General features: G+C 40.8%; 1 protein-coding gene across 4 annotated transcripts in view; it reads right to left on the bottom strand.

Moving 5' to 3' along the window:
* Positions 1–1644: 1644 nt before the first annotated feature.
* LOC120575390 (phospholipid transfer protein-like) overlaps positions 1645–15265 on the bottom strand; it is a 22375-nt gene continuing 8754 nt past the window's right edge. Inside the window, exons 13-15 of one of the 4 annotated variants that reach the window (XM_039826171.1) lie at positions 15208–15253; positions 14977–15053; positions 1645–1931 (exon numbers count right to left, since the gene is read on the bottom strand). In XM_039826171.1, coding sequence (XP_039682105.1) covers positions 1758–1931; positions 14977–15053; positions 15208–15253 — 297 coding nt within the window. In that variant the 3' untranslated portion in view covers positions 1645–1757. Of the gene's footprint in view, positions 1932–14976; positions 15054–15081 lie in introns of those variants that run through there. The other 3 variants (XR_005641977.1, XM_039826172.1, XM_039826173.1) reach the window with 3 other exon arrangements.

Below are 15265 nucleotides of genomic sequence, written 5' to 3'. Positions count from 1 at the left end.
TCTGGACTCCATCGGGGGGTGATGTTCCTGTTTTCTACCCCTTTAAAAACATCATTAATTTGATGGAGTCTAATCTCCAAAAGACTTTCTACATCTTATATTACAGTTGTACAATAAATATTTTTGCATATCTGCAAACGAAGTCTCTCCTGATTGAAGTATAGTATGTCCCAAAAAATCATAAGTCATAGTATAGAATATAAAAAAAGTTATAAAAAGTCATAGTATAGTATGTCCAAAGAAATCGTAAAGAGTCATAGTATAGTAAGTCGAAAAGTCGTAAAAAAGTCAGGGTAAAGTATGTTTAAAAAGTCATAGTATAGTATGTTGAAAAAGTAATTGAAAAGTAATAGTATAGTGGTAAGGGTTGTGTCAGCAGAAGTGCCAAAGTGAGACTTCCCTGGTCCTCCCATTGAGTGGCCAAGGTCCAGGCCTGTTGTTTAAGTCTGTTTAAGTTTTAGCTCCTAACCTCTCGCTCCGAAAACCAGAATCAACCTTGTTGAGCTGCACCTCCTCTGGGTTGACTTAATAGCTTGACTGCAACTGATTATTAGTTTGAATCAGATATGTTCAGGGGGGTTGGACTGGGGGTGGAAAGGGGACCCAGGGCCCTCATGTGAGCAGGCTCTAAAAGATGGTGTAATGTAATACTTTTTTTTTTTTTCAACCTTTATTTATCCAGGTAAACTGTTTGAGAACAACTTCTCATTTACAAACATGACCTGGCATACAGGAAGTAATACATGCAGGGCAGTTATCCACAGCACAATGCCCGATTAGATAAAGTATTTTTATTTTATTCATTTAACCTTTATTTAACGACCTAAGCCGATTGAGAAGAAATTTGCATTTGCAACAACGACCTGGCCAAGACAAGGCATAAAACATGCAAGACAACATAGAGTTACACATTAAATATGTAAAATATAAACATACAAAATACAATAGTCTACAAAAAATACAGATCAAATATAAATATTGAGTGTAGTACAGAATCTGTATACAGTTTGTATGATCATATTGCAACACTCCTGAGTTCAAGCCCCTTTGACGCTGTAGGCAGGTGCTGATGACAGGAAACTATAATCTGAGTGATGTCAACATATAGATGCCTGTAATGTATTTTCACAAAGACCAATAACTGACAAACTGATGTTTAAAGATTCTCTATTTTGCATCGGCTGCAAAGGCGCACACAAGGAACAATTCAGACATTTTAAATAAATCACTTTTTCACATAAACTTCTGACATTCTGCACACTAAATCTACAGTGATCTCAAATGTTGTAAATTATTTTACATTAACATCAAAGATTTAGTTTGAAAGCAATTGCAGTATGTGTTGCTACACTACTGGATGCAGTAAAACATGTTCATGCACTGTAGCCTTAATCTTGGAAATATCAAAAAAATCTGAATATTACATTTGTGAAGAACAGTGTGGAGATGAAATTCCTGAAGTTTGGTGTGAATAGAGACACCACTGTGGGAGAAGGGCTTAAGATGTTTTGTAGTTTTTGAAAAAAGGAGAGTTGGTACTGGGTAAAAGCAGAGGATCATTTCTGCTCTATCTACAGTTGTAACATGTACGGTTGATTTATTATTTCATTTTGAAAGTTTCAAATCGTAGCGCCACCATGAGGACTATTAGCACACAGTTTGGACTGATTAAGTTTTTTTTTTCCAAATCTTGAGGATTTTTCCTGCATGGCAACAGGGATTTCTTAGGAAGAAAAAGAACGGAGGAACTCCCTGCCCTAAAAACAACGTTTACAAAACCAAATATATAAAATCAACAGGATTAGGAAAAGGAACGATTGGAATTTCCTGCTGGAGCCTGGATCTATAGCTATGGTTGGAGATGGATGGATGGACCTCAGAACAGCCCTCTGCACAGTATAGGTCAGGTCCCCCCCGACCACCATGAAGCCCTGCACACACACACACACACACACACACATCAAACGTAAAATACCAGTTTGTACTTGACACATGTATTGGAAAATAATATCGGATTGTTGAGAGTACATTCATATTTATCGTACAAGAAGTAGATCCAACCAGGCAATCTGATTGGACAACTAGACATTTAGAACCTTCTACATCCTGCTACGCCCTGCTCCACCATGAACTACTACAAGTACTATTTCTAGTCATTGTTCCATTATCTCTACACTTTACACCCCCAACCGGAAGTTGGGGGTGTAAAGTGTCTTGAGATAACTCTTGTTATGATTTCATACTATAAATAAAATGTACTTTCAACTTCAACCTTCAAATTTTTTTGTCCCTGGAGAGTAATTGGGTTTGCAGCAGGTGCAATACATGAAAAACAACAAATTCATACAATTCAGAAGGAGATGTGGGGGGGGGGCTAGAAGATCAACAATAGACTTTGACATTTCCAAGTGTACAAAGCACAGCATCAATAACATCTAAAAAAGCGGCATAATGAGGACACATTCACAAATACCCACAATACAGTGCAAAGGAACCAGAAATACAAGCCATATATATATATATATTTTTATATATATATATATATATATATATATATATATAGTTTTAGAACACCCCAATTGTTTTGGTTTTTTATTGAAATTTTAGCAGTTCAAGTCCAATGAATATCTTGAAATGGTACAAAGGTGAGTGGTGAACTGCCTGAGGTTAAAAAAAAAAATAAGGTTACCCAAAACTGAAAAATAATGTACATTTCAGTATTTTACAAAAAGGCCTGGTCACTTTGCACTGTATTGTGTACCTTTCATATGTCTCCTTGTAGCTTTGCTTATTTAAAGCTAATGTACTTGCACTTACTACTTGTTGTCTGGAGTTTGAACCTTCACAGTTGAAAGCACTTAATTGTAAGTCGCTTTGGATAAAAGCCTCAGCTAAATGACATGTCATGTAATGTAATGATTACTTACAACCCCCTCTGTTTGTATAAAAGTATTGTTGGAACACACTGTGGTACCATACCCTCGTGAGCATTATATGAACAGTATTGTACTGCAGAATGGAATGGAAATGGAATGGAAATTGATTTATTTGAAACAGGGACAATGAACAAATAAACATTAATCTTGTTAAACAAGAGAATATGTCTTGGGCCAGGTTATAGCAACAATTGCTAATTTCCACGTGTAGTCCCTGGGCAGAAAGTAGTTTGTTGCCATAAAAATGGCGGGAAAAAGGCAATTAACAATGGAAGCAGGGCTCTCAAGTGTCACGCATTGAGCGTGACAGTCACTCATTTCGGTCTTTTGTCACGCACTCCCGCCACACATTGTATTTCTCACGCGTAAAAATTATTTATAATAAATTGAATATGCCGCAGCACCCAAAATTTCTCTGACTGCGCCGCTCTCACTATGGAACCGGCAGGAATCAAGCGCGTCTGGCCGGTTTACAGTTGTGCGGAGGCTCCACGCAGAGCTCTTGCAGTAGTCTACATAAGTGGCCTGATGTTTATGCTTGTGCGCTGGTGTGTGCGTCGAGCCACATGTGTGTGTGGGGGGAGTGTGTGGTAGAGGGAGAAGTGAGAGAGTGACGGCGATTATCTTTGGAGCAAGTAGCGACTCTAGAGTCCTAGTGAGAGAAACAAAGTGTCTCCTCCTGTTCTTTCTGACCACGGTGGGAAATCTGTAGCAGGAAAAGTTAACCCTCTCCTTGATTTCATGTTGTTTAGGGAGAAATAGAACCAGGAAACGAGTCAGGGGAAATGCAACGCTACCAAGCCCATAGACCGTGACCAAGCCACGGCTTGTAGCTTACATTTTTAATGTCTAAATCGAGCCTGCCACTTATCAGCCAAACAAAAAAAAGAGAGGGGCCACATACACAGCGCAATCAGAAAATAGCACTATTGTATCTGGGTAAGATTTAATGCAGCAACCAATGAAAAAAAAGCAAAGCATACAGACACTTCCCTAAACATTCGCTCATTCAGAGACCAGAGACCCAAACGGGGCTCTGTGTCTGTCAGGAGGTCTGAGATCTACCGTATCAGCAGAGCAATCACGTAATGCACAGCAGACTATGGTGCAGGTAGATTATTTTCTGAAATATATTGACTATTATAACTTTATTTTTCTCAAAATATCACGACTCCTCTAAAACAGATATATTTTGAATGTGCACAAAGTTTTGAACATGAGCAGAAATCTTGCTCTAACAAATCATATTACAGTCCAGGGGTTTATTAATTCATTAAAATGAATTAATGTATCATTGACGTGAATAATTGTCATATGCACATTTAAGGTGGTTACTTCCTCAACAAAAGATGCAAAAGGGAAGAGTAAATGATGCTAGGCTACATGTGTGCTGACTCAGATATAATTAGAAAAGCTGATCTACAGGAGAATAAATAGATGAAAACAATACAGAATGCCTGAGAGCCTTACTGCAATATATTCCATTATGTTTTATATTTGGATTTTAATCTATGTTTACCATTACATAAAGATTTCCAGCATGAATTGATTCAGAAAAAGGTATAAATAGGTGCATACAAATTCACCAGAATGCAGGAAATGAAGAGTTTAATGCTCAAAATTTTCTGGGGGAGGACCCCCAGACCCCCCCATTATCATAAGTAAGCATGCAGAAATTGAATAAATACTTTGTATTTGAATTATCAGTGCCATGTGTCAAATCATTTCTTGTGTAAATCTGAGCAATTAATAATAACAACAAAAACACTAATAATAATATTAATGAAACACCCCTATTCCTGCGACTTGTCCAACCTGCCACCAATCTATGATCTTTTTTTTGGGGGAGGTGTCACTCTTGCCTGTCTTCAAAACTTGAGAGCCCTGTGGAAGAGAGACAGACCATCATAACCCTTAAGAATGTTGGTCTTTCCTACAGAGATATTGCGAAGAAAGTCAAGGTGTCAGTGAGTACAGTATTCTTCACCATCAAAAGGCACTTAGAAACTGGGGAAACTCTGACAGGAAGAGGTCTGGCAGACCCAAAGCCACAACAGAATCAGAAGACAAGTTTCTGAGAGTCAACAGCTCTAGGCAGCTCACAGGACAACAGCTTCAAGCACAGCTTAATAGTGGTCGTAATAAGCAAGTCTCAGTTTCAACTGGAAAGAGAAGACTTGGAGCTGCAGGTTTGATAGGTCGAGTTGCAGCAAGAAAGCCATTGCTAAGACGTCAGAATAAGAAAAAGAGGCTTGCCTGGGCCAAGAAACATCGTCAAATACGGAACTGAACGGGAAGACGGGTGTTATGGACTGATGAATCAAAATTGGAAATCTTCGGTTCATCATGCAGGATTTTTGTACGCTGTTGAGTAGGTGAAAGGATGGTTCCTCAGTGTGTGACATCAACTGTCAAACATGGAGGAGGAAGCGTGATGGTCTGGGGCTGTTTTGCTGGATCCAGGGTCGGTGATTTGTACAGAGTGAAAGGCACCCTGAACCAAAACGGTACCACAGCATTTTGCAGCGCCATGCAGTACCCTCTGGTATGCGCCTAGTTGGTCAGGGGTTCATCCTACAGCAAGATAATGACCCAAAACATAAGTCCAAGCTATGCCAGAACTACCTTAGCAAAAAAGAACTAGATGGTAAGCTTAAAAACATGGAGTGGTCAGCACAGTCCCCAGACTTAAAGGTACAATATGTAACATTTCTGCTTTAAAATGCCTAAAAACGACCATATATATTTTTATGAGTTGTGTTCTTACACTATCCCAAATGTTTCCACCAAATGTCAAACCCAGATAAATCAGTTATTTTATTTTCAGACATGGCACGTTTCCTTTAGTTGCCCGTCAGTGGCGTCATATAACCTTTCACTGTGTAGTTACTCTAACTTCCTCAGAACACTGGCACCAAGATGATACGTTCAGGAGTAATTTTAAATAATACAATGTCACAGAAAAAAAATACTTGTAACCGTAATACTGCTTTTTTGCCATATAGCATCATTTTGTGATTAATAACATCCCACTTTTTATCACAGTAATACAACAGAGACTTTATTTATTTTGAAAGTTCAATATCGATACCAGCTTAACGTTACTACAATGTGCTGGTTGGCAAGTAGCTCACGTTGATGCTAATGCTTTGTGGGTAACATTATGAGGTTACAACATCGTTCAACACGCTAATAAAGTTATTTTTAGTATGACACAGTTAACAGGACTGGGCTAACCCCACGAATAACGTCACTAGTAACGTTAACGTTAGCTGTATAGATAGACGATTAATGTAATTCTAATTTAGCCAGCTACGCCCCCGGCCATCTGTCTGCCTCACTCCCCGGCGCAGAGAGACTCAGTCGGGATGACAGCTGACAACAGCCCCGGGACATATAGCTAGCTAGCTAGTTACCGTTAGCCCCCAGTCAGCTATCAGCCAGCTACTTTCATTACAGCCCCACCCAGCCCGACGGCGTATCTCCAGTGCCTGGTGCTTACGACGCTAACGGCAGTTTAATTAAATGTCGGGAAACGGACCATATCAGACCCAGCACCGAGTCACAACAGCGTTAGCTACATCTCCGTAGCGCTACCGGTGTATGTGCCGAATTTCTCCCCCCCTCGCGTTTAGCGGTCTTTACGGTTAGCTAAATTAACCTGACAAAAGGTGGGTTAAGCACCAAAACGAAAAGTTAAGATTACTGAAAAGTGAAGGGGAGATAATTCCGGGCAGCTGGGAGATGTTCTGCTGCTGCACAGCAGGCATCGAACGTCCTCGCCATCGCGAAGATTTCCCCGACAATCCCCACCCACACCCGTCTCTCAGCCTCGTTTAGTAGCTAGCTAGCGTTACAACACACCGCGTCCGCCCCGGTGTTGAAATATTTTGTGTTTTAGCTGCTGGCTACGGTTAGCTTGCTAGCTAGCTAACTGGTCAGCTACAAATAAAAATCTAATCGAGAAAAACGTAATTATGTTGGGGAAACTGCAGCTATTTTATTACAATAACATGAATAGACATTACTAAACGTAACGTAAACTCGTCCATGAACTGTCTATGATTCTAACCAGCAGCGAAGGTGTTTAACACTAAAAACTCCCATAATTCCACGCAACTTCCCAACGTCATCAAAAGTCCAGTTTTACCGTCCATTGTTTTGGTTGAGAGACCCCTAGCGGCAGAAAGTTACATATTGTACGTTTAAACCCCATTGAGCTGGTTTGGGATGAACTGGAGAGGGGGTTGTAGCCGATTCTGTGGTCTGTCCTGGGACCAGTGGTCTCTGGCAGGGACCAGTGGTCACAACCACTAGGGGCGCTAGAGACAATGGTCGCGACCAGCTCCTCAGTGGTCTGCCCTGTGGTCCCTGTGGTCTGTGAAGCGGCTTTAGTATTGTCAAACCCTTTCCTGTAGTTTTGGCAGCACTGTTAGCTGGATAAATGTCAGAGATCACAATCTTTTTTCTATAAAATTCACTATATCAGATATATTATGATTATTATTGTTATTATTATTATTGGTAATGGATCCGTGTGGTCAGGACCAGCTAGTCTCTGGCACGGACCAGTGGTCTCTTGCAGGGACCAGTGGTCACAACCACTAGGGGCGCTAGAGACACTGGTCGCGACCAGCTCCTCAGTGGTCTTCCCTGTGGTCCCTGTGGTCTGTGAAGCGGCTTTAGTATTGTCAAACCCTTCCTGTTGTTTTGGCAGCACTGTTAGCTGGATAAATGTCAGAGATCACAATCTTTTGTCTATAAAATACACTATATCATATATTATGATTATTATTGTTATTATTATTGATAATGGAGATCTGTGTGGTCAGGACCAGCTGGTCTCTGGCACGGACCAGTGGTCACAACCACTAGGGGCGCTAGAGACACTGGTTGCGACCAGTGGCACAGCGGGCGGTCATGGCCAGCTTCTTACTGGCACAAAGGGCACTAAAATTACAGGTCCTGACCACCTCCTCTGTGATCTGTTCTGTTGTTTGGACCAGTTGAGTGATCTGTGGAGTGTTTATTTTTAATACAACTTTTCATGTTTCTCAAAGTGTGAGCAGAGTCGCCTAATGTGAGAAGCCATAATCGTTTGTCTATCCAATGCTATTGATCACTATTATTAATAAAAATCATAATAACAACGATTAAATTATTATTATTATTAGTCGTAGTTGTATGAGTAGTACTATTGACTATACAGGTCCATGTCTTCCTGACTGGTTTAAACTTTACCAATGTGTTACATTTTAAAAGCTTGTCACATTACCCTTTGTATCAAATCTTGATCTAGAAACTAAAGTCAAATACATGTAGTGGAGGAAAAAATCGAGAAAAACGTAATTATGTTGGGGAAACTGCAGCTATTTTATTACAATAACATGAATAGACATTATTAAATGTAACGTAAACTCGTCCATGAACTGTCTATGATTCTAACCAGCAGCGAAGGTGTTTAACACTAAAAACTCCCATAATTCCACACAACTTCCCAACGTCATCAAAAGTCCAGTTTTACCGTCCATTGTTTTGGTTGAGAGACCCCTAGCGGCAGAAAGTTACATATTGTACGTTTAAACCCCATTGAGCTGGTTTGGGATGAACTGGAGAGGGGGTTGTAGCCGATTCTGTGGTCTGTCCTGGGACCAGTGGTCTATTTATTACTATTACATTTATTTCTTCTTCTTCTTCTTCTTCTTCTTCTTCTTCTTATTATTATTATTATTATTATTATTATTATTATTATTATTATTATTATTATACATTTGGGGCTTATATTCAATGACATTTCAGTTAGGCTATAGTCAAAGACACACAAGATGGCTCAAATCTAAAAAGAGTCTGATCACGTAAGCATATCTCGACGAATAACAATAAAAACAAAAGTCAAAGATTACTTACCCAGATCATTCGAATGGGCCTGGGAATCCAAGGAATCCAAGCAAAGTATATCCTAGACCATATTTTCCCCCCTTTGTGGTTTTAGAATGAGCATACGGCGTAATAATCATCTTTTTACGGCTGCTAAAAATGACGATACTTTCAAACAGTGGGACAGTATGGGCCTTTCAACATGTAAAGAATTTTTCCTAAATAACATCTTTCTCAGTTTCACTGACTTGGTCAGTAAATTCAACATCACTAAGTCCAGTTTTTTCAGATATCTTCAGGTTCGTCATTTCATTCAAACACACATCTCATAATTTTCTCAATTGCCTGAGCACTCTGACCTGGAGGATATACTGCAGACCCCTCTAACCTTAAGAGGCCAAATCTCTAACATATAATTCAATTATGTTCAGTTCAGTTCAGTTAAGTCACTTTATTATCCCAAATGGGAAACTTGATATGCAGTTAGAAGTGAAAGATAAAAAGAAACACATTCAAGCCACATACAAATAGAGGCAACAATACAAAGTACAAAGAAGATTTCCTGTGTAATACACACAACAGAATTTATCACCACTGGAACAATCTCTAAAAACAAAACAAGTACTACATTACATGTGCAAATTAAGCTGAGTTATTGCACATGGGACAAAGGAGTTTTTACCCCTACTGGTCTTAAACCGAGGTACTCTAAATCTGCGACCTGATGGGAGTATTACAAACTCAGAGTGAAGGGGGTGGTTTGTGCAGTCTAATATAGACTGGGCCTTGCGAAGAACTTGCTGGTCAAAGATAACCATCAAGGGGGACTGTGAAAATACCTTACCAGCCACCTTTACAATATGGCTGAGGTGGTTTTTGTCTCTGATATTAAGGTTACCGTACCAAGCAATCATGGCAAACATAAGAACTGATTCAATAAAAGATTTATAAAATAAGGACATAGTTTTCCTATCTACATTAAGTGTTTAACTTCTAAGGAAGTACAAACGTTGCTGTCCCTTCCTACAGACTGCATCACTATTCACATCAAACTTCAGGTTTTTATCAATGACAGTTCCCAGATACTTGTACTGTTCAACAAACTCAATTTCAGTTCCCTTAATGAAAGTCTTAGACGGTGGGAGGAATACTTTCCTAAAGTCAATGACCATATCCTTGGTTTTTGTGGAGTTTAATTGGAGAAAGGGCGTCTCTCACCATTGGACACTGGACTCAACCACAACGTAGCCCATGCTCAGATTCATCTATACGGAGCAGGCTAATGATGACCGTATCATCAGCAAACTTCAGAATGTGCCTGTTCTCATGCTGGCTTCTACAGTCAATGGTGTAAAGAATGTACAGCAATGGGGACAGGACACTGCCCTGAGGAGAGCCAGTGGAAGAGGAGCGCTGTTCTGACAGAAAGCCATTAACCATAACCCTCTGAGATCTACATGTTAAAAAATCTGCAATCCAGCCGACAAAATTTACATCAAAATTAAAATAGGTATGCAGTTTCCAAGCTAAAATATGTGGTTGAATAGTATTAAAAGCTGATGAAAAATCCATAAATAAAAGTCTGGCATGAGTGCCAAGACCTTCCAGGTGCTTATACAGAAAGTTAAGTAAAGTGATTGAGGCATCTTCTACCCCCATCCCTGCCCTATATGCAAACTGCATGGGGTCTAAAGCCTCCTCCACCATAGTTATCAGTTCCATTTTGACCAGCCTTTCAAATGACTTCATGACCAGTGAAGTCAATGCCAGTGGTCTGAGGTCATTTAGCACCTTAGGGGGTTCCGCTTTTAGCCACCGGAACAACATTGGACGCCTTCCATAACTTTGGGACCCTTCACTGCTCCAGAGATATCCTAAATATATTACAGAACACATCACAAAGCTGTTCTGAACAGTGCTTTAGCAATCTTCCTGTAATAGAATCAGGCCCCATGCTCTTATTTGTCTTAACTCTCTGAAACTCTACCATAACATCATGGGCATCAAACATCTGGCTCGGCTTTGTGGAAGAGGAAGACTCTTTGCATATTTCTCTAAGTTGCTCTGTGAAGTCATGAGTCTCAAATCTCACTTTACAGTATATCCATGGATCCTATCAAAGCAAAATGGGAAGAAGAGTTAGGGACAAATATATCAGATGCTATATGGGACAGAGCTCTAAGCTGGGTGAATGCGACCTCTTCTTGTGCACGTTTGGATTTGATTCAGTTTAAAGTTCTTCACCGTATGCACTACTGTAAGGTTAAACTGGCCAAAATATACTCTGACATGGATGACATCTGTGAAAGATGTAGAATTGACAGAGCAGATTTACTTCACGTGTTTTGGCAGCCCAGTCTCACTGAAAAGCGTGCAAATACCACGGGTTTCTACCTGTGAAATACGTGCAATGTGTACGCGAAATTGAAATAGTGCGTACAGCAGATACGCGGAGCGCTCCAATTACAGTAATGGAAACCACTGCGTTTATAGTATGAAAGGACGTGTGCCCGCATAAGGAGGTTGGTTGGGGTGGTGGATGGGTAAAACACAGGACTTTCACCCAGGAGACCGGGGTTCGCGTCCCGTGTTTGGCGATTTTATGCCGTTTTTTAGCGTGTTTATGTGGCGCGTTTTTGCGACTTTGTAGTGTTTTTTTGTTAAGCCTTTCCCAATGTTTCTTCCCTAAACCCAACCGTTTATTAGTGTGTTTTTGTGATTTTCTTGTGTTATTAAAGCCTTTCCCTGCATTCTTTCTCTAAACCCAACCATATCTATGTTTTTGTGTGTGATGCTGTTCTCGCGATAACACACAACGTGGACATGAAGCTGCGTGTGCATATAAAACGCACCGGTCTCCATGACTTCAATTGGAGCGCTCCGCGTATGTAATGCACGTAGAATTTCACTTTCGCGTACACATTGCACGGTAGAAAACCCGTGTTATTTGTACGCTTTCGAGTGAGATCGGGTTGGTTTTGGTCATGTTCCAGGTTGAGAGAGTTCTGGGCTTCAATATTTGAGGTCTTAAATGAAGCCTTTGATTTAGATCTACAACCTAGCCCTACAATGGGGTTTGGGGTAAAAGGGGGTGATATTGTAATGTCCAATGGGAAGGAAAGTGTTGTTGCTTTTGTCACCTTAATAGCACGACGGAGAATACTACAAAAACATCTACACCACCAAAAGCCTCCACATGGCTTTCTGATATTATGATGTTTCTAAAAATAGAAAAAATCTAATACTTTCTTAGAGGATTAACCAGAACATTTTACAAAAACTGGGACCCTTTACTGGCTTACTTTGAAAGACTTACTACACGTCCCTCTTAATAACTGCTAAGATTTGTGAAGCACACTGATTACACTATTTGCTATCATGAGTAATAGAAGAAAGGTGTTTTTATTATTTTTTATTTTTTGTTTCTTTAGCTTTCCTTTCCTCAAGGGTTTGTTGTGGGTGGGATGGGATTAATTGAAAGAGGTCTTGTTATAATTGACATTGTAATGTTGCACTGTATCTTCTCTAAAGCAATAAAAATACTTGTAAAAAAAAGAATGAGCATACGGCATATGATCAATATGATCACACCTGGCATCAAAATTGGAAATGGCTTCTTATTGGCCAGGAACTGAATCACCAACCGTTTACTTCATTTCATTAGTTTAAAGGCAGTGGCCATGTAGCCATGGCATGATCGAAAAACCAATTGAAAATGAATCTTCCATTCTCAATGGAAGACACGGACCTGCATAGTCGATAGTACTACTCATACAACTACGAGTAATAATAATAATTTATTCATTGTTATTATGATTTCTATTAATAATAGTGATCAATAGCATTGGATAGACAAACGATTATGGCTTCTCACATTAGGCGACTCTGCTCACACTTTGAGAAACATGAAAAGTTGTATTAAAAATAAACACTCCACAGATCACTCAACTGGTCCAAACAACAGAACAGATCACAGAGGAGGTGGTCAGGACCTGTAATTTTAGTGCCCTTTGTGCCAGTAAGAAGCTGGCCATGACCGCCGCTGTGCCACTGGTGGCAACCAGTGTCTCTAGCGCCCCTAGTGGTTGTGACCACTGGTCCGTGCCAGAGACCAGCTGGTCCTGACCACACGGATCTCCATTATCAATAATAATAACAATAATAATCATAATATATGATATAGTGTATTTTATAGACAAAAGATTGTGATCTCTGACATTTATCCAGCTAAGAGGGCTGCCAAAACAACAGGAAGGGTTTGACAATACTAAAGCCGCTTCACAGACCACAGGGACCACAGGGAAGACCACTGAGGAGCTGGTCGCGACCAGTGTCTCTAGCGCCCCTAGTGGTTGTGACCACTGGTCCCTGCCAGAGACCATGGTCCTGGGACAGACCACAGAATTGGCTACAACCCCTGCTGATGAACTGGACAGAAAAGTGAAAGCAAAGCAACCTACAAGAATATTTGATTTACATTGTAGAAAGAATGCCACGAGTGTGTTCAGCTGTTATATCCTATTTATTACACGGCTTGGTTGAATTCTAATGTAGAATGCGGTCTGTTATTTCTTGATAACAGACCGCTGCTAAGGATAACACACCGTTGCCATGCATAGCAGAGCGTTGCCATGGACACAGTTTGTTCACTCTGGAGGACAGCTATCAATCAATCCGCTGAAAGAAGTCCGGATAATGTATCAGCTGTGGCAAAAAGTGGGGAAACGTTGAGCGACTGTGAAAACATCTCGTAGTCGCGTTAAATAGTAGTCTAATTATATAATAGTGTTTTGATGCGAGCCGTACGGGAGTACGCAAGGAAACCACAGTTTTCAGCTCTTTCTCTGCACTGACAGCCTGAAGGAGCTGCAGAGGAGGGGGCGTCCCGCTGCGTCTCTCTGCTGAGCACTTCAACTGTATTTCACACCATGAATTAATCTGTGGTTCACATGCATGCCGAACCGTAGGGGCAGCCCGTACACTACTGTATCACTGACATTTCATATTCCAAAATCAAAAATATTACTGTACGTACACACCGCCACCGACTTGAGCCTCTAAAGTTACAGGAAGTCATTCATTTTCAATGGAAGCTTCTCTCAGCTGCAAGGAGCTGCAAATCTGTCGGCGTCGCGTTTTGACGACCAGAGAGTCAATCAGAAAGTTGAAAGTATGTCAACTTTATGGTAATGAGCTATGACGCGGTTCAGCGGCAAGCAGCGGCAAACAGTCACATGGTCTCTAAACAGTCACATGGTCTCTAAACAGTCACATGGTCTCTAAACAGTCCGCTCATGGTGAAGTCCTGCACGGATCAACAGCTGGCGGCTGCTCGCTCTGCCTGCATTCTGCTGCGGTTCAGCGGCTAACGAGCGAGCTAACTGCTAACAGACACCACTGCGACCAACAAACAATACAAATGATGTCCTTATATATGTCATTTATAAATGGTTTCTAGTGTCAACGTATTGGCCATGCAGTGGCTGCTTTCTCCATGATCGAACATAGACGCTGCCACGTCAGAGCAGCCAAAGCGTCAAAAAGCTTCCCCGTACGTTTTGACAAGCATCCTTGACAGGGGGGCCAGAGCTTCTTTGCAGCTCAAGTCGGCCGCGGTGTGTACGTACAGTTACACTTCATAACACTATTGTATAGAACTCCGGGAGTTAACGTCACGCAATCCCAGCATGCACCAGTCAATATCAAAACACTGAGCGCCAGAGTCGGAGCTGAGCCAGAGTCGGTACCAGTTAGCTACGTTTACTAGCTAGTTGCTCCTGTTGTAATTTGCTGCCTTTCTCAATAAACGCAAGATTAAACATGGTGGATAGCTGATGTGCCAGAACCATCGGGGAAAAGATAAAGGGAGAACATTTGATAGGATTCCTAAAGATCCCGAGAGAAGAAGGAAATGGATTGCTGCCATAAAACGTGCTAGAAGCAGACAGAAGCAAACAAACCAACAAGGGATATGGGTTATGCTGTGACCACTTCATATCAGGTAACGTATTATTAGAGGGCGCCACCATTAACCTAAATATTGGTCAGAATGATGCTGGAACAAACCACTGATGGGGGAGGACATACTCTGTAGTACAGTAATGGCACAGTGCAGTATAATAGTGTAGTATGTAGTATAATGAAGTTTTACAGAAACACTCACTGGATAATAATTGATCTTCATCTGAGTGAAGTCCAGTCTGTCAGGCAGAGGGATCAGGACTCCTTCGTCAAACCATTCTACACACACACACAGACACACACACAGACACACACACACACACACAGACACACACACACAGACACACACACACACACAGACACACACACACACGTGTATAGTACCCTTTAAGTGAGTTTAAGTGTGTGTTTCTGACTGTGTATCAGTACTTACCCTCAATGAATGATGAAATCTTTGATGATGTGTCAACAAATGTCGCCTGCACAGAGTC

The sequence above is a fragment of the Perca fluviatilis genome, chromosome 15 (assembly GCF_010015445.1).
Source record: "Perca fluviatilis chromosome 15, GENO_Pfluv_1.0, whole genome shotgun sequence".
NCBI classification, from domain to species: Eukaryota; Metazoa; Chordata; class Actinopteri; order Perciformes; family Percidae; genus Perca; species Perca fluviatilis.
The sequence above is the reverse complement of the archived record's forward strand: the minus strand, read 5'-3'. Positions and strand labels throughout refer to the sequence as shown.